The sequence below is a fragment of the Melozone crissalis genome, unplaced genomic scaffold (assembly GCF_028551555.1).
Source record: "Melozone crissalis strain CALT ecotype California unplaced genomic scaffold, PUWL_Pcris_2 ptg000027l_1, whole genome shotgun sequence".
NCBI classification, from domain to species: Eukaryota; Metazoa; Chordata; class Aves; order Passeriformes; family Passerellidae; genus Melozone; species Melozone crissalis.
In genome coordinates, this window is record NW_026535805.1 from 24,878,316 (window position 1) to 24,898,363 (window position 20,048).

The window sequence follows — 20,048 nt, forward strand, 5'->3', positions numbered from 1 at the left end:
TATTACAGTTACCATTCCAGCCTCTTATGGTCCTCCTGTAACTCTCCCAGAGGTCCTTAACATCCTTTCCCAACCTGAATCACTGTTTTCCCCTTACTATGATAAGAAAAAACCCCAGCTGTACTAGCTATCTTAAATGCTATGCCTTTGAGAATACAAATGTAAAGGTTTGGAGGAAAAACACAGCTTCCTGTTTTCTCTCTGTTATCCTATGGACAGGTATACTCATGCCAACAGGAAAAATTAAGCTTTTAAAAGCTGGATACACTGAAGTTCTCTATGCCATGGGTTGTTCAGTAAATGAACGAGACTATTTTTACTGAGGATTTACAATGTATTTCTTGAGATTTTAATAGTGTCAATTCTTCCAGCATATAAAAATGAGGTGTACAGACTAATCAGGCTTTTCTAAGGCATTGGCTTTTTATAGGTCTTAAGGGAACTCATGAGCCAAACTACAATGCCTATTTGAATACAAAGAAAGGAGAAGATGAAGCAATTGTGAGTCCTATGTGAGTTGCCCAACAGTCATGTTACTGACTTCACTTAACAGACAAAGCTTGTACAAGTACACAGGATTTGCTGGAAGAAAATCAAGGAAGTTTCTTTATTTGGTGCTAGATACAAGCATTAAATGAAATAGTGTAGGCCAACAGACTCATTAAAAGGCAAGACACAGACTTTAATAAGACATTTAAATCTCTTAATGGGCTGAACAGCTAAAGCTCCACATTCAATGAAACCTCAGATACAGGTACCTGGTGGTATTTCATGTAAAACTCCCACCCATCTTTCTTTGTAAGAATTTTACCCTGAAAACAGATGTAGCCTATTTATGACTTACTGTTCAGGTGAGCTAGGTGTCAACTATAATGCTAAAGCTTGAAATGTATTCCAGGGCTGATATTGGCATGATGTTTATTTTTAGAAATAAAAGACTCTCAGAGGAACAATAGTAAACAATAGAGTTTGCACTGCTGAGAGCTATTGCTTCCAACAGTATTTCTGTAAGGAGTTGCAATTTTAGAAAATTTCTTTTTAGAATGTCAGCAAGATATGCAGCATAAAAGGCTGAGATACTACAAAACATGCACATTAACTAGGTTAATGTGTATACTGTGAGTATACATTAAAAATGGTAAAAACATGTCCAAACTCATTATAATGACACTAGTCTTTCCTTCCAGGGAGGAAGGGCACAGCTTTAAGACAGTTACTGAAAGAATAAAACTGCTTTTTAAACCAGAGACACTTGACCAAAATGATCCTAAGAACCAAGTATAAAAGAGGCTTTGTATGTAAAAGGGACAGAAGGAAGTAGAAGAAAATCCCTGTGAAACCCCTGAAATTTCTATTTATGAGCAACAGTCCTCTGCTCCTTTCAACTGCTACTGTAATAAGGGAAAGAAGTTTTGATGAGTAGCCAAGAGCCCTTCTGCCACTCTAAGGGTGACAGGAGAACAACCTCCAGCTCTGCTTGTGCTGTGTCAGTGCCCAGCTTTAGTCAGTGTGCCAAGAAACCTGATTGGGTTGTGGGATGGTGTGTGGTGGCATAGACCACCCAGTACCTCATCTTTCCCCAGTGTTCCAGAACTGTTTGGGGTTTTGGAACCAACACCCACCTCAACTCTAGTGGACAACACATCCCAGTTAATATTGGCTATTTGGACTGGTGGAGGAGACAGCTGCATCCAACTTCCTGCTCCAGAGGACTTGCTTTTGGTAAGTATTTGCAGTTCTGAAAGCCAAACTAAACTGAGCAAGGATTAAGACAGGTAAGCTTCTTTGGAGTTCTCTGATGTTCTTGAAAATACAGTTATGCTGCTTCAAAAAATACTTCACACTCTTACCAGGAAGAGAATACCATCAGGAATAATTATCAGTTCTGTAACAAGTCCAATCCTAAATATAACAATCAGAGGAGTGACACAACATGAAGGTTTTTGGACCCAACAGCCTTTTTAAACCTAAACCCAGGCTTTTCAAGTACAAAGCATGCTTAACTCCATTTAATTCAGAAACAACTCAAGGTGCATACTTTTCAGATAAGCATCTATTTGAACCAAAAATGTCAGGACAAAGGGAAATAAACAGAACTCTAATTTCATGAAAGATGGTATAGCTCAGTGTAGCATTCTTGCTCTGCTCTTGTGCTTTAATTGCCTTTTCCAACTTGACTATCAGGATACAGAAGCATGGGTCATAGCCACACGTTAAGAATTGATCCTGTCAACAGCTTGTTAGAATGTGGCAAACTGAGTAGGAAAAAATAAACCAACAACCTCTCACTGACAGTTGCCAGTGGTTTTATAATTCAGGTTGTAAATACAAACTATTGTGCAACAAACAAACGTGACAAAGCCTACCTCCGTTAAATTTGTTTATATGATAAAAAAATAAAATATTAAACTGCTTATAGTGCAACATTCTAATAGCATACATAAGTATACCATGCTTTGTAAATTTACTGTTACATTATTTACAGTACATTGCAATGCTTTAAACTAGAGGTGAAAGAACAAAAACAGGTAATGGAAAACATTTACATACAGGTACGAGCCTTAATATTGTCCACCAAACTATCCAGTTCACTTTGCAGACTTGTGTGTTGTGCACATTCCTGCCCCCTACCACAGGACACCTTTCTGTCAGTGGTCTGCTCTGTTTGTAGATAGTGGAAAGATGTTTTTAAAAACTGCATAGCCTTCAAGCTTTTCTGTTTCTTCAAACACCATTTGCAAGGACAGCTATAAAATACATAAGAACTCTTATTAATTAACCATATCTGATCAATCTGAAAGCTGAGCTCTTGAAACAAGATCAATAAGTTTTCATTTCTGTAGGGCCATACCAAAGCTGAACTTTAAAGCCCTTTTCTAGCAGTCTCTTATTTCAAGAATGGAATTGTATAAGAGGAAAGCAGCTCAAGGATACATTTTTTAAAATTCTAGGTTTAATTGGGAGCTAAGCTCTCAGAACACAAGAAAAAAATATGAGAATGTAGAATTATGTCTATAATGCCTTATTTAATGTTCCATAAAGCTGCTGTGTGCACTGCTCAAGCTGATGAATGAATACAGTAAAAGTGATGCAGGAACTATGCCTTCAGTACTTATTTGATATCACTGTGCTTGTACTAGAGAAATAATGATTAATTATAGTAGAATAATTAACTACACAGGGAGAAAGGACTGTCCTCAGAGCCACTGCATACTGCAAGGAGTTATGTAAAATCCAGTGACTATTGAGAAGTGTCTCAAGGACAACTGTCTTTCAAACATAAGCAAGACTTAACCACAGAGCTGTTCTTAGGAGTTTGTGACTCATGTCTCTTCTCCTACAACTGCTAAAAGGAAAAATTCTTTCCTCCCTTTCTCTGAACAACATCTTTGGAAGAACTTTAGAACACTGCACACCTGTTTGCAACAGCCCCAGAAGAACTGCTTTAGATGACAACAGTGCTTAAGCAGCAAATAACTACTATTGTCTTGTTTACATTTCTGCTTATAGCAGACAGGAGTCATAATAACTTTAGGCTGCTTTTAGGTAGGGGCAGAAAAGTCAGTGGAAGTTTGAAATTTAGTGTTATCTTTAATTTTTGAGTCTCAGTATTTAAGCTTCATTTTGAGAAAAGACTTTATAATACCTTAGGACAAGACACTGTGCTATGAATTTTGTAAATGCTTACTTGTTGGTTCCCAATGCAAGAGAATGGAATCACTTTCTCTACAGTGCATTAGGCAGCTATTAGGCCTATAATGCATTTCAGGAATAGAGGATTTTAACATGTTTTCCTCAGCATTACTCAGATTAAGCTAAGATTTATAAACACTTCAGCAAGAGCTCTAGTCTTCCCAGCAGATGAAAGATGAAAAATTGAAGTATAAAAACACCAATCCATTCCACTGTGCATTATTTCAATAGATTCTCTGGAACTTACATGCTAACTGTGAAAAAGACTAGCACCCAATACAGAACATTTATGAAATATAGTGATTTGCCCACCACCCCAAGATTTTTGTAGCCTTACCTTCTGTATCTAAAGTAAGTATTTGGGATTTTTTGTTTTGTTTTTCTAACATCCACATTCTTGAGCACTTTGTGCTTGTGCTCTGCGTGGTGATCTCAGCTGTCTCAAGGCAGCATCTCCATACTGAATACCTGAGCCCATTCTTTCTGGATCCAATTCTCCTGATGAGAAACAAAATGGTCACAAGAATACAGATTATGTGCAAGTAGTACATTCTAAATTAACCATTAACATTAAAGAAAAAAACCATAATTATATTCTGATCTATTTATGGAGAGATTATCTCAGTTCTATCTGCTTTTAGGCAATTTCAAACCTGAATAATTTTCTCCTTTAATTTAACCATATGCCCTTGATCATGATGACAAAGCAATCTCAGAGTTAGGCTGCAAACAAGAAATGCATTTGTACTACCTTGAGCAAAAGAAAGGTCTAAAATGTTTTCTGTGAATACAGTTAAAAACTTCCTGCTTTCAGAGGCTCATAGGCAAAGAAAATAGTACTGTAGCTACCAAGCCAAACAAAAATGGATCAATCTGATAAAAGGATTCCGAAAAGAACTGCTCCCCAGGGAAAATGATCAACCTTTCCAGCTTCTGGTATCCACTTCTGGAAACTTCATACCCTCTGTCTTCAGAACTGTTCTTATGGCTGTATGGTGGTCTGGCCAAGAGAGATCCTTATAGTCTCCATTTTTCCATGTTTCAATGGATGTGTGCTGGCACAAAAGAAGCCAGGAGCAGTTCACAGAAAATAAGACTTAATTCTGTGGTGGCAGTGCCTCTTTAAAGCAGTCATCAAACTACAGTACTGTGAAAAACTAGCTATACTTTCTTTTTTCATTTGGGTCTTGGGTTTGTTTAGGTTCTTTTTGTTTGTTTGTTTAAAATGAAAGCTGCTGTCTGGCACTGATTTGATGCAGTAATCAGAAAATTCATTTGAACACATAATATCATATTATTTTAATCTAAAAATTTGTGTTTGGCATTGGAAACGTGTAATTAGAATCCAAGACAGACTTTTCGATATGGCCAATACTCAAAACTTTAAAGATACCAAGCAGCTAGAAAAAAGAAAAACTGGAATGCAAATTAGCTGTAATGATATCTAGCACACAGGAGCCTGTCTCCAGCAGAAACCTGCCCACTTGTGTTGAGAAGCTTCTGGTATATTTCTAGATCTGCAAAAGTAAAAATGATTTCAGCTGAGAGGCAGAGAGGTCACTTCAGAGAAACAGTTGCTAGGAAACATCCCTGAAATTTTTAGTATTACTGTTCATACTCTCTTGACTGTATTTCCTGCTACATATGAGAAGCAGAATTTAAGTTATGACTGCCCTGATATTAGGTTTTTATTCTGGACTACAAAAACTGTCTAATGTCAGGCTTGGTATTTATAGGGATGCAGCAACCCACAGAACACAGAACCAACACTCAGAGCTGACTTAAGATAAAGAGGTCTAACCTACATTAGACCTGATTTTAAGGTAAACATCACCCACAATTCACACCACCACCCCTTTTTGGATATACAGATCTCACTTAGACATCCATTCCTATTAAAGCATATGAGAAGCAGCTAGAAAACAAGTAGGTTATTTTGCCAAAATGAAATTTTGGGTTTTTTTGGTTTAATTCTATTAGAGGACTTTGAATGATGATATTTCCATGTGCACTTTTATTCATTTTCAGATAAAAGAAAAGATTTTATAAATATAAAACTTAATTTACCTGATTCAATTTTATTGAGTATTTTCCTCGCACACTGTACAAAGGCTTCTTCAACATTCTCCCCTGTTAGAGCACTTGTTTCCAAGAACATCAGCTCTGCATTTGACACAAAAAAAAAAAAATCCTCAAAACAAGTCTGGAATAGCAGGTATAGTAATTCAAAGCATGAAAGCCAGGAGCAATAAAAATATTTTTACAGAGATCTACAGTCAAAAAGCATGGTCCAGAAAACTAATTTTTGATGGCAAAACTACAAAAAACATCCTCTAAAATTCTGGGCACCCTAGAAAGCTGGAATCCAAAGATAACCTGGGCTGTGCATGCAAAACTGCACTTGAAACCAAACTTCATACAGTTTCCCATAAATGGAGGTTACATGCAAAAGCATAGCCAGTAACCAGAGTTGGTAGAAAAGTCTTTGATTGATAAGAGCAAAACCAGATTTTGCTGATGGGAGGACTGCAGCACAGAAACTCAGACCAAGACTTTAGCTGACACAGAATCATGTCCTCAGACTGGAAATTCTGAAAACTACAGACCAGGTAGTCATTGTATGGATCCATGCCCTGCACTGAACTCAGTTTTCAATGAATAAAACTCATTGCTTCAAACTGCTGCACACCCCATACAACTTTGTTATCTACAGAGTCTTTAAGATGCTGAAAAATGGGAATTCATGTCCTTCATTTTCTCCTCAGCTATTTGGAGGCAAGGCAACACCTGAAGTTGTATGACATTTCCTACAGAATTTATCTCCACATAGAGGGTATTATTAAAGGAGCAGCTGTGAGTGAAGAACCACTGCTAATGAGACTTATGTAGTACATGTAGTTTTCACAGCAGGCACCACCTCTCTGGGCCTCAGGTACTGACAGAACTCTTTTCTGTAGACAGGGTACAAAGTACAGCCTAACTGCACAAAAATGTAAATGATCTGAAGGATTATGCATCTTTGAATGCTACATGAAGGTTCTGCACTTACCATTTTCCTGTGCAAACCGGGATGCTTCTAAAAAAGTGACTTCACGATCTGCATCAAGATCCTTCTTGTTTCCACACAGTATTATCACAATATTTTGACTTGCTAACATTCTTGCATCCGTCAACCAATTAGTAAGTGCATTGTAGGTCTCCCGGCTGTGCAGGAAATGAAACCCTTTATTAGGACACACTCACTTCTCGTGAACAGATCACCAAACCAAAACTCAGACAGCAAATCTGTGTTTGTGGCAAACAAAATGCTGGTAGTCAGGCAAGGCACCTACACATCTCAGTGTGCCAGTGATGATCTGGGAAGAACATCAAATTCCTTCATGAAACTATTTAAAAGTTTGAGTTTTTAGAAATCAAAATAAAATTAATCACAATATATAAACACGCAATAATAAATTAATCACAATTATAAACACACAATTATAAATTGTAAAAATGTGTTAATGTGAAAAGCTAAAATTTTAAGCTCTTATCTAGTTTTAACCTTTTGTGCATGATATTTTGGGATAACAGAATGAGATATTGTTCCACTTGGAATCCAACTGATACTTAAATTACCAGTGGGATTGTAAGAATTTACGAAGCTGGTGTAGATGTGCTTGCCTGAACTTTCACAGCAGTGTCAGGACCCACACTGCAGGCAGCCACCCTGCACACACCACCTGCCATTGTAGCAGTGGTCAGGGAGAAAGCTTTCAAGCACTAACACTGACAGATGATTCCAGCTGCCCTTAAGCACAGAACACAGATTTCAAAGCCTGATGAGAGAACCCTTCACTCGCAGAACAACAAGCAACAACCCAGTGAACCACCCAAAACTCATCTGACAAACATCAGTCAATGGTGGCAGGAAGAATGCGAACACATGCAATGGTAAGGAATTTTATTGGCTGCCTATAATATAAAAACATTGAAAGATGTAGAGATGAACAGAATTTTGGCCTACAGTTAAAGAATGTGTAGGCAGAGCTAGATTCTCCAGAGGATGATCTTCTATCCTAGCACACTGATCAGCAGCTTCCTCAAGAAAGGGTGCACCACCTTGGTTAAGGGTGGCTGAAGTCTGCTCTTGTTCCTGTGGCAAGGCTTGCTGAGCCAGTGGCTGCACCTGGGTCCACCATTAGATCGGCAACCGGGGGGCCAATCCCCACAAATCTGTGCAACCCTTTAGGATTGTTCACATCTGACATTCACAATATCTCATGTAAGCAAGTTCAAAAGCTGAAATATGCACTGAAACAGAAATACTTACACTTTCTTTTCTTCCTGCCCAATTTGTTTAGAGCATTAGGTACTTGGGGAGGAACCACTGTGCATTAATTGGATCTGGCAGTCTATGAGCAAAGGAGATGCTGGCTTTCTTACCTGGTTATATCATAGACAAGCAAAGCACCTGCAGCCCCTCTGTAGTAACTCCTTGTTACAGACCTGAAATAGAATCACAAATACACATTTTTGTGGTGCCTTCACTGTTTAAAATCTGGGTTAATATAACACAATCTGTATTATGAAACAGAATTTTTATTTACATATTTAAAACAAAACATGTTTTTAGACAACGTTTTCAGCTGTGCAGCAGACTAATTACAACCAGGATTTTGATGAAGCACTTTAATTAAATATAACTGTATGAGGATTCTCAGAGTCCATTATGACCCACATGGTGCTGAAAGTATACAAATCATCATAATGCATGACCAGATACAGAACTGGAGGCTGGTATCTGGCCAACACACTGAAGAGACCTCATTAATGAAGACTATATATCACAGCCCAGCTTTATTTAGTCAGAAGTATATCCAAGTGACTTGTCTGATAGAACACATTTACCTGGATTGCTGCACAAAACTCAGACTTCTACCATCATTCTCACCTTTGTTAATCAACCCCTCTCCCAAAACAGAGATTTCAGACACACACTCCATCCCCCCAAAATATATTTAAAAATTGATGTCCTATTTGATGGTGAATGTACCCAGGAATCCATTAGATTTTTACTGAGTTTTATCTATGCCTCAGATGTAGAACACTTAAAATACAGCATTCAAAGTACACTGACTGTTATAAGCTGATAAATTGATTGTTTTTTCTCTAAGAAACTTTAGATATCTCAGTCTTTCTAGAAATGTATTTACCCCAATGGATTTGACTGATTTTTTTCTTATTTAATAAAACTGCATATAATTATAGTGTGCAATTGCTTTCATGCAGATTTTGAACAGCTTACAGCTTCCTGACATTTATTTATTCCAACCAATAGAAGGTCTCCTAAACATAGAGTTAAGTGCTTAGTTAATAGTGCAATAGTTAAAATAGTTAATTATGAATATAGCTGATAAGTAAGATTTTAGGCACCTATTCCACTCATATACCTTAACAGAAAATACCCAATAAAAGAAAGGGCAGAAATCCAGACCCTACAAGGCAGCATTGCTTGACTGAGATCCATGGATCTGTGTCACTGTGCCCAGGTTGGAAGGTGAATATGAAAGCAGACAAACAATTCCACTTTTTCTGCTTACAAGCAGAGATAAATAATATCCACCACTCAGAGCAGCAATTGTAGTAACACTTAATAAAATGGCTAAAAGTCATACCTGAACCTCTCTTGTCCTGCTGTATCCCAGATCTGCAATTTGACATATTTACCACCAACATTTATGATCTTTGAACCGAATTCCACTCCTATAGTGTGATTTGAGTCATCTTTGACTACGAAAAAAGAAAGAAAACAAAACTTATTTGAAGAATATTTAGAGTGAATAGTTTTTACAAAAAACAATTTAGATATTATCAAAAACTCCTCAGTGTTCAAATGACAAACTTCCTGAACCATCAAATTCAGTACAGCTCATAAGCTCACTGCCACCACACAGAACTGAATGTTCTTACAATTTTTGACAGTTTAGTCAATTCAAACTTAGTACTAAAAAGGCCTGCTTTAAATAATTTCCAGTTCACTTTAATAGGTAGCAAGATACTTTTTGTACACTTTTTTCCAATTGTTTTCTAATACTTTGATGCCATTGGTAAGTACAATTAATGAGAATGCACACAGTCTTGACCATAAATATGCAAGAGCCAATTCTTCTTTAATGCACAAAGTTAAGATGCTCTATGTACACTCTTGATATCACAGAATCTCAGCAATTTACAGCTGCCCTTACTAGAAGCAAGGGCTTGTTGCAAGTTCAATCAGAATCAAGCCATGTTCCTTAGTGCTTACACATCATTATCCTTAAGTATTCCTCAAGAGATAAGGTGAATTACTGCTTGTTTCAAAAAGACAAAGTCACCTTATTTACAAAGGTTTCTAAATGCATATTATTTTTTTTAATCTTGATGCCAAACGTACAATCCAACAGAAATTTTTCTTTTATGTTCATGTCTGAATAACATTCCCTATTGAATCTCTATCAGTATTTATCACAGACCACAGTCCTTAACAAAGAAAGCAAAGTTACTATTTATCTCAAAAGATGCTACTAAGGCTTTCTAAATCTACTTAAGCAATTCAGCTTTTCTTTCTTTATTTTTTCTAAAAGAGCCAAGTCTCTACTATATATCCAGGGAATCTTGCAGCTGCAAATTATACCTCTCACAGAAACTAAGTCTGTATTTTCACCAACATCTTGTTATATTTATTTGAGAATAACAGAGAGTAATGCTCCATATAAGGCTTTAGATTAAAGACAAACAGTGAGCAGTAAGGATTTAGAGCACGGTTCTGAACATAATTCTTTACTAAAATCCTCACCTACACAAATAAGAGAATTAGGGGAGCTTCCCTACCAATGACAGGTACTCAGGTAGGCAGAGCCTTTACCTCTGGTACAAGGCAGTGGAGAACTCTTACTGTCCTTCATATGTACTTACATTTCTTTTCAATAAATTGGTGTAGCAAACAGGATTTTCCAGTTCCAGCATTTCCTATCACCAAGAACTTAAACAGGAAATCTGAAGATTGAAAGAAAAAAAAAATTGCCAAATTTTAGTATGGACTCACATTATTGTTACAAGACCAAACCCACAAGCCAGCTATTCTCTTGTAGCTGTTATTTCAAACAGAAGGGAATAGATGACAAAATTAGCAAAACAGCAATAAATCTGAAGAATTATCCAGTGTCTGCAGTAGTGATGTTACACAGCAAGAACTAAGAATTCTTCTTTATGGAGAGGCAAGAAAGACAAAACAAAGCAGAAATAGCTGAATCTGAGTTCAGTTAAAATCTGAGTTCAGGTAAATGGTTGGCTTATGTTCCAGTAATGTGCTTTAAGAGCATGGAAGGCATTAACTATCATCAACACAAATATATAATAATATCATTTCTCAAAATCTAAAACTCCAGAGAGGGGTGGTGGAGGTTGGGGTTTTGTTGTTGTTGTTGTGTTTCTTTGTGGGTTTGTTTTTGGGTGGTTTTCTTTTGTTTTTAATTTACATTAATTTGGAATTCTCTATTAACAGTTTAATACTCATACTTTGATTTTAATCATTGTACAGCTGGGACAACTACAGTATTTCTCTGCAAAATTTAGAGGGAAGAAATAATTTTTATTCTGGATTGCCTAGTTTCACATTTCTTCCACATGTTAAATTAAATGCATGTATTTCTGTTACCTATTTATGAGCCATTTATGTCAATGTTCATTGGTAATACACATGTTCAAGATTTATGGCCCATTTCTATTGTTTCAACAGTTACATAAAATGCTTTAATGCTACCACCACAAATCTGCTTTCAGTTTTGCTAAAGACTGAAGAAAGCTCCCATGTCTTACAGCTCTCAAAAATGATAAACTGATTAGAAAGCTTACAACTGCTTCCCCTAATATACTGCCACTAAGGCAACCTTTACAGCTCATGCAAGATTCCCTATTTATTTTTCTACCAGCAGCAGAATTTCTACTCTTTATTGCACTGTTTCTCTAAGAAACAGAATGCAAGGAAAATGACTTCATTTGCATTATCAACAAAAATAAAAACATTGATTTTGTTAACAGTGTTCAAAGCTGTCAAGTGGGCTACATGGGTATTGGCCCAGGGGATGGCTGAATAAAAAGAAAAATTATGCTAAGTAATTCAAAGAACTGATAAAATCCTCTACCAGGATCTTATTTGAGTACTTAGTTTCAAAAATTTAATTTAAGATGTACACAGATCTATGTGCTCATTCCATTTAATGAAGGAGTTACTTGTTATGGTATATGAAACACTCCCTAGCAATGGCAAAAGGAACAAGCAAGTTTCTCAAAGGGTAAGAAGATTCCCACTGTTAAAAAGCCAGGGCTCTAAGTCCTGGAAATGTCTACTGTTCTTTGTCTTCACCTGTCTTTTGGATTTTATTCACATTTAAAATGAGGTAATGTTTTACTAAGGATTTTTGCTTTTTTACATTTTGTCCCTCTTGTTTCAAATGCTGTAACAGGCTCTGAATAGATTCTGAATTTCACCCTTCTCAGAAGATGGCTGTTCCTTGCTCACAAATATGACCATTTACATGCTCAAGCCTTTCTGTTCCAAAATCCTTTCATTTGTCACGCCCCCACCCAGCTGCTCATGATTTCTGGATTTAAAAAAAAAAAGTTACAAAAAGGATTTTCCTTCAGGTTGTGAAAATTTTGTTAACTCCTCTAAAGAAGGGCCCTTCGTGTCACCTCAACTGCAAAACACGCTGAAGCTGAGAAGCCTTCACTCTATCAAGTCTTCACTGCTGGCATGAAATGTAGGTATCACAAACAGCCCAATGTGTTAGGCTAAGAAAAAATGCATCTCAAAGAAAGCCAAGTTTCAATTTTTATGGATCAAATATCACTGGTTAGCTGCCTTTTACACCATTTTGTATATTTAAACTACCGTGTGTGTGTATAATCTCACTGGTTTTATCACTTTCAGAGTACCTCAAAATGCAAGATATTCTGAGACACAGACATTTAAAATAAGCTGTTTCTGATTCTGTCATTTTTCCAAACATAAATCTGAAATCCAATTAAAACTGGTTCTATTTTGTATCTGGTGAATGCTGTTTGTCAGATTTTCTCCTTAAAAACAATTATAAAATTTATGTTTACCTTCCTGTTTCTCCAACAGAAGCCTCATGTAATTGACAGTAGTACAACAGCTACTGCAAACCTAAACCAGGGAAAGGCTCAAACCAAAACCATTCCCCCACTAATTTGCACTGTCACTGCAAGCACTGGCTGTCAGGCGTGGCTCAGGAAGGTGAATTTGTGCAGCCCACAAAGCCACAGTGAGCAGCAAATGGAGCACACTGCTCCCTTCTGCACAGACAGGCTGCAGGCCACCCAGGCCTTGGGACAGCCACGTCACTGCTCTGGAGGAGCAGCACAACAGCAGAGTATTTTCCCCTCAGGTGTTTCAAGTTGAGGTGCTTTATATTTTGTTCTGAAAGCAACAGTGCTATTTGGGGATTTTATATTAATGTCTTCAAATTGATAATATCTTTTAGCAGCACTTCATAATAGACTCCTAATTTCTATCCAGATTCTACTGTGTCAGATAAATTTAAAAGAGACTCTCTCCTACAAATAAACTGCTTAGATGCCAGTTCAATGCCTGCTTACTTAGTAGACAAAAAATAAATTTCCACCTGACAAAATAGCAAACGGGCTTTTTAAGATGAAACTTGAAACTAGTCACAATTAACTTTTTCCATGGGATGAAAATAAGAGAAATGTGTTTTATTCCACCAAACTAAGAGAAATGTGTTTTAGTCCACTTCATAAATCGAAAATGTCAGCTTTCTAACAAAAAATTTAAAACCTTTCTGCACCAAAGGCAGCAATGTTTCCAAACACATTAGACTCTAAGACATTGTTACCTTCACAAACATAGCCATGCTTCTATCCTTTTAAACTCCAATTTTATGTAGATTATTCAAACTAACAAAAAGCTTTTAGACTTATGTCATCAGTTTATCCATGAGCACTGGAAAAACCCTATTTCTGTGGTTCAGGAAATACGGAATACTCTGCACATTTAATCAACTGCAAAGAAGGACAAGAAAAAGGCTTTGCCAGTACCAAATGTTAAAAATACCAAGATTTAACAAACTTTTAAGTTCACAGCCCAGCCTATTAACAAATAAGGTAATACCAGGTAAGAACAGGGAGAATATTTTTCATCCTTTTTTTCTGCAACTTCTTTCTTATAATGTCATCCTGTATGACAACTGGTACCATATCAACTACATTTTTATTACTTATTTTAGCACATGATTTAGGATACAAAATGTTTTCTCTTTAAGCTGTACAAATGTATGTACAATTTAGCACAGCTTGGAAGCAGAGAAATCAAATGAGATTGGGCAGACAGCTTCTTTTAGACCATCACTGTGGACTCAAAGTTTATATATTCATTCTTGGCAATTTCAGCAAATGCAACTCACATTCTAGTGTTTGCACTACTGCTTAATTGCTCTAGTTTTCCTTTTTGGTATCCTCTTCCCAGAGGAGTTAGTTCACTTCATTTCATAGCTTTTTTTTATCTCCTTTTTTTTCCCCTATTGACAAAGCAGCTCAGAGCTCCAGCATTCCAGTCAGCGGCCAACGCTGTCACCCTAGAGAAACTTTTCTTTTGAGTTCTGTTGTTCCTCCTTCACAGAAAAGCTGAAAAGCAACATCATTCAGATGTTACAAATGCTTGCTGCCATGCTGGCTACTGAAAAGGTCTAGAAAAGTTAAAGCACTTTGCCTTTAAATAAGATTGTCTTTATACAGAAGAGATTTGGGATCAAAACTGAACTCTGTGCTAAAGGGAAGGAAGGTTACAAAACATGCACCACAGAATTATAAGGAGTTGAAATGCAGCATAGCATGGCTGTTTAAGGAAATAAAGCATTACAAAGAATCAGCTTACTGCCCTCTAAGAGCTAGAGGCATCACCTGATCCCAAACAGGGTAGGGGGTGCAGGAAATAAAACATTTTCTAGCACAGGCAAAAAGGAATAAAAGTGTGGCTTCACCCTAAAGATGCACCAGCAGCACAAGCTGTTAAACTACATAAATGACATAATATCTTGTGTGTTTGTTTTTTTCTTTTGGGGGTGGTGGTGCAGTGTGAGCTGAGGGGAAAGGAGAAGAGAGACAATTGTGGGCTTTGACTCAAGCACCAGCAAAAACAGATGGTTGATGTGGCAACCACCCCCAGACATCCAACCTCCTCCTCTGACTGAGGTCTGCTCCAGCAGAAGAAACAGTCAAACTGCTTCTGAGACACTGTAGCTCAGTCCTCAGCATGCAATGAGAGCTAAATTGTTTCCTTCACACTGCTAATACAGTAGGGAAGGGGGGAGTCCAATATTATATCCCCAATCAGAGTTTGAAATCCTCCCAACTCCTTGCTGTAGAGCAGAATTTCTATTCACTCATGCTGACCCTTTGGAAACTCTCCCATTCATGGCACAGGGCAGGAGAAAGAGTGCTCTGAAGCATTCCTACTGGCACAGGCTGCCTCTAAATGAGAGGAGGAGCTCTTCCCACTGCTTACTCCTTTCTCTAGCAGAAAGTTAACCAGATAAACAGGTACAACAGATCAACCTGGCTCCATTCCAATCTGCAAAAAGAATGCTTCAGAGAGGGAAGCTCTGCTTTCTTACAAGTGAGAGCTATGCTCTCTAAGGAATAAAATCAGATTTGAAACAAACTGAACACCAGGGTGATAAATGCAAATACCATCAGGTAAATGGCATGGGATGGGATGGTGATAAAATGGCAAATCAAATTGTCCAGACCAAACAGAATTATTTTCAAATGGATGGAAAGACTATACACTCTCTGAATATGACAGAGACTGGTAAACTTATGTGACCAGACTGGGACTTGCAGATGTTGGTGGAAAAAATGCAAGGAACTAAGGAATGAAGAGATTTGACCTGAATCTTACACATTGCATTTATTCAATGCTAGTACAACTTCCATCCTTCTACTATTTAAAATCCAAAAGTGGCTTTGCATTTATTAAGAATAAGTGACTTTTTGTCAGGCTGTCTTTACCCCAAAAACATGTATATATTGCACTGGGAAGTGTGCTAAAACATGCATGTGTTGTTATATGGCAATTATCTACAGAAAGGCCATTACATCTCAGAAAACTTAATTTAAAAGAGTTTTCCTATGAATAAGAGATCTGTTTCTAATGTTAAATGTCAAACTTCTAAAAGAATGACCCTTTTCTCCCAAAAGCAGCAGGAAAATGTTCTTTCTAAACCCAATCTCAAAATTCATGGAGTTATCTCGTATTCAAGTTTGGTTTGGTTTTGGCACTTTGTATGGGAATAAGTTGAACACATAAGAATTGAATAGATACTGAATTGAACACAGAAATAATTGAACAGACAAGAAAGCTAAGAACAGAAGATACACAAATGATGTAATAGATCTGCAGGAGTGAAAATATGAATTGTAAGCAAAATTTAGTTTCAAGACTGAGAAGCTGCAGAACTTTGTTTGAAAAGAAGGAAGAGACAAGAAACTCAATAATTGACAGAATGAGTTGTGAAAAGTGAGTGAACAGAAAACTTTCAAAGAAGACAGAATTTGACATGGAGGAAGAAACTAAGGGAGGAAAAAACCCAGCAGACATGAAATTAACAGCGGTTGCCAGTGGAAAGACTCTTTATTCCCTATGGATTGAGAAAAATATTTTAAAAATAACTCCCCTTTCAAACCTCACAGCAAAATTAAAGTCATATAAAAGACAGCAAAATGACATCGGGAAGAAAAACACCAACCACCAATCAGCAACCAGTCTCCTGAGCCTATCTGTATGGGATAAAAAGCTTGAGGTTCCATAAGTAAAATGATAATAATTCAGGTGACAAGAAAAATCTAATGAATGGCTAAGGACATAGAAGCTACAGGGATTCCAGGAGGGGGATTCAGTGACCTCCAGTCTCAGCCACCAGGAGGAAACTGACCTAGCACTGCTCCCATCCTCCATGGCCATTGGAACAGCTGGGCAGCAACAAACCACTCTTTGTTAGGACAGTGAGCACATGAAATCCAGAGAGATCATCAAGCACAGAAGATCCACAATTTAATCACATGGTACTGCTGACTTTGATTTGTCAATGGGGCTGCTACATATGTGGACAGGACACTGCAGAATTAGTTACTGACTAGTGTTACAGTCAGAGATTGTAGAGCCATCAGTTAAACTTTATGCTACAGCTTAGCTTCTATTCTTCTGTGTTCTCTAGAGCCTGATGCTCTCAAGCCCTCTAGCTCTGAATTTTTTGTAGCCTGTGAGTGCACAGGACAAACACAGAAACTCCAAAAGGTAATACATCAAACAAGTATTAAACAAATAAGAGGAACAACCCACAACTACAAAGCTTCCATTTCAAGGGCTTGCTTTCTTAGATACCAAAATAATATTAAAGTATCCACAGCTCCAGTGGGGTTACTATCTCTATTCTGCATCACTGGAATAATGCAAAAAATGTTATAATGTTCTGGTTTAGGATACCAATCATCTATTTGGCTTACCTAGCATTATTACAGCATGAAAGGAGGAGCACCACTGAAATGCTGTCATCTCTGGTTTTCTACCAACTCTTTTGGTAGAGACCACCATAAGCATGGCCAAAGTGACCCCAGTTCTAGATCACAGGAGTACAGAGTATGAAGAACTTGTTTAAACTCAAATCTAGGCGGACAAAGCACAGCCCTCTGGTTGCTACATGTAACTTTGACCTGTTTCTAGAACAGGTGGACAAAAGAAGCAGGGTTTGAGTATCCTAATGTTGGCACTTCAAGGGCTGCCCCACACTCTTGCCTCTTTCTGCCCCTTAGCTCTGTGCATTTGCTGTACACCAAAGCACTGACCAATAGGACAGAACATCAAGCACTGATGACTACAGTATTGAAAATAAAATGACAATCAGGTCACTTGGCCTACTCCTCATGGACACCCCAACCTCCAAAATGGTTCCAGAGTTATTGTGTCCAATTTTGCTTTGATTATTCAATTATTTCCGATTCAATTCTGATCCTGCTCTCATGGACTAGGAATATGAACCTACCACATGGCTTTAAAATATGTTTATTTCTACAACAGCATCTTTATACTGGAAAATATCACAGAACTGTATGGTATGGAAAGGGTAGAAAAGAAATCTATTCAAAGCAGAGATTTAAGTAAAATTATAAAGAAAATAAATTAATACTATTCAGTTGCTTCTCATCTCCTCCACCTAGCCAGCAATACCAGCTCTGCTTGCCTCTTTGACTCCCCACTTTGATGCTTCCTAGCGACGCGCTGGACGCACCCTGTCAGTGCCTGCACTCCGACTTACTCCATCGGATGTTTCCTACCAGCAGCAGTCAGACACCCATTCCAACACAGGGACAGACGAACATACCCACTGATCTTCTTCTCCCAACACACTCTCACCATCAACTCTTTCTGACGCCTGCACGTCTAAGCCAGCAGGAGCGAATCCTTAACTAGACGGCAGAGGCACCCCGGTCCCCAGGAGAAGCAGAATCAGCTTTTCCCAGCGGACAGGCACCGCAAGTTTCCCGCTGGGCTCCCGGACCGCAACAAGCAGCGCCCAAGCCGCTCCCTGCAGGAAAACTCCGAGCGCTCCTGCCGGGCCGGCCACGGGCGGGGCAGGCGCTGGGGGCTCGGGGCAGCGGCGGGCACAGGGGCCCGCCCGAGCTCGGGGAGCCCTCACGCCGCACCGGCTCCTTCCCCGCTCCTCAGGGGGGCCTGCCCAGCCCCGGGCCCGCTCCCCCGCAGGGGAGGAGGGAGACGGAGAAGGGGATCCCCTCACCCCGCCCCCGGCTCCTACCGTAGGTCTCGGACATGGCACTCTGCGACATCCCGGGAGGGGTGACCCCCGCCGCCGCTACTGCTCGCTGCCCGCCCCGCCCGGGCTCGGCGCTGCCGGCGGAGGGAACCGAACAGGCCCCGCCGCCCGGGCCCGGCTCAGCCCCGCCCAGCTCGCGCCGCTGCCGCCGCCGCGCAAGCGCGACCGTGCCCGGCGCGCGCCCCGCCTCCTCGCGCAGGCGCAGCAGCGGCCCCGCCCCCAAACACGGCGCACGTGCCCGGGGTGTGCCCGTCCGCTCCCCTCACGGGGATGGCGGCGTCGGGAGTGCGCTTCCTCAGCGCCGTGGGGATGGCGACGTCGGGAGTGCGCTCCCTCAGCGCCCTGGGGATGGCGGCTTTGGGAATGCGCTCCGTCAGCGCCCTCGGGAATGCACTCCCTCAGCGCCGTGGGGATGGCGGCATCGGGAATGCGCTCCCTCAGCGCCCTGGGGATGGCGGCGGCCCCAACGCGGGCTCCTTACCCGTGCGCAGCACCGAGTCACACACCGAGGCGCTGCTCCCGCCGTTCTCCAGCTTTTATTCCAGCTGGCGCCAAGCAGGGATCCGGGCGGTGACCCGCGAGAGGCTGGCTCCCCGGTCACCGAAACGTCACGCTATTTATACATTTTAAGAAACAAAGGCGCCAGCGTTCCTTGGTTACAAGTTACATAGCTTTTTTTAAAATTAGCTCTCAAACCCCTATTCGCTCGTCATTCCTTCCCTTTCTCGCGGTAATTATTCCTCAGGCGCAGTTCTGCTCTCCTTCCGAGCCTGGGGTCGGTTTTGGGTAGGTGGTCGGTGAGTCGTGATCTCCCACTGCCGGAATTGCCTTTCCCCAGGCACTGCTCAGTCCTATCTTCGCTCCCGGCGGCTGTCATGTAGACATTCATCCTGGGATTGTCTTTTCTTTTCTTCGTAACAAAAGATTGGCCGAGTATACAATGTTCCTAGTGCAATTGCTTAATTGTTACTGCGCATTAGCTACTGAAAACAGCAACAAAAAGTTGCAGTTTGGTTCAAATCTTCAGAGGCTAAACGCCAGCAGTGCCTGGCCTGCATTACTCTTTACTCCCCTGCCAGCCCTGGTTAGTCTGGCAGCAAAGGGCAACACAGCTCCCATCGCAACAGCCTTTCCATCTATGCCATTCCTAAATAATACTTGGATACTAATGTATCCTCCACATTTTCCTTTCTTCCAATCCTTAAAAAAATTCCACTTCTCTTATTTCCTCTTCTGTTATTTCTGGCTATTTTTATCTTCTTGCTCACAGCTTCCCATCCTTTCCACTTCTCCTTCATCTCCCAAGCTGTAGGAAAAACTGCTTCTGCCTATCCTAGCCACCTCCTTGCCAAGTCCTCAGCTGGTCAGAGGTCAGCTTTGAAGTTTCCATCTCCAATCAGTGGAACAAAATGTGCTGAGCCAGCACCAAGAGCCCCTCAGAGAATCTGCTGATTGTTCTTCTTG

At 39.8% G+C, this 20,048-nt stretch overlaps 1 protein-coding gene across 1 annotated transcript; it reads right to left on the minus strand.

Annotated features, from left to right (window-relative positions):
- Positions 1-571: 571 nt before the first annotated feature.
- Positions 572-18,697, minus strand: RAB4A (RAB4A, member RAS oncogene family). The gene is made up of 8 exons (XM_054279014.1): positions 18,567-18,697; positions 10,630-10,710; positions 9,351-9,465; positions 8,119-8,181; positions 6,743-6,897; positions 5,761-5,856; positions 4,031-4,191; positions 572-2,747 (listed from the first exon to the last, which is right to left on the minus strand). Exons 1-7 carry the CDS (start codon positions 18,595-18,597, stop codon positions 4,076-4,078), a joined length of 657 nt encoding a protein of 218 aa, XP_054134989.1. The 5' UTR covers positions 18,598-18,697; the 3' UTR covers positions 572-2,747; positions 4,031-4,075.
- Between the last annotated feature and the right edge of the window lie 1,351 nt (positions 18,698-20,048).

What these genes read in the sequence shown, in the direction of transcription:
- RAB4A (XM_054279014.1), bottom strand. Translation starts at nt 18,597, where the DNA reads ATGTCGCAGAGTGCCATGTCCGAGACCTACG. An exon ending in CCAATTTATTGAAAAGAAAT is followed by an intron (nt 9,466 to 10,629) that starts GTAAGTACATAT and finishes CTTTTTTCGTAG; the next exon opens with TCAAAGATGACTCAAATCAC. An exon ending in ACTCAATAAAATTGAATCAG is followed by an intron (nt 4,192 to 5,760) that starts GTAAATTAAGTT and finishes GTTTCTCATCAG; the next exon opens with GAGAATTGGATCCAGAAAGA.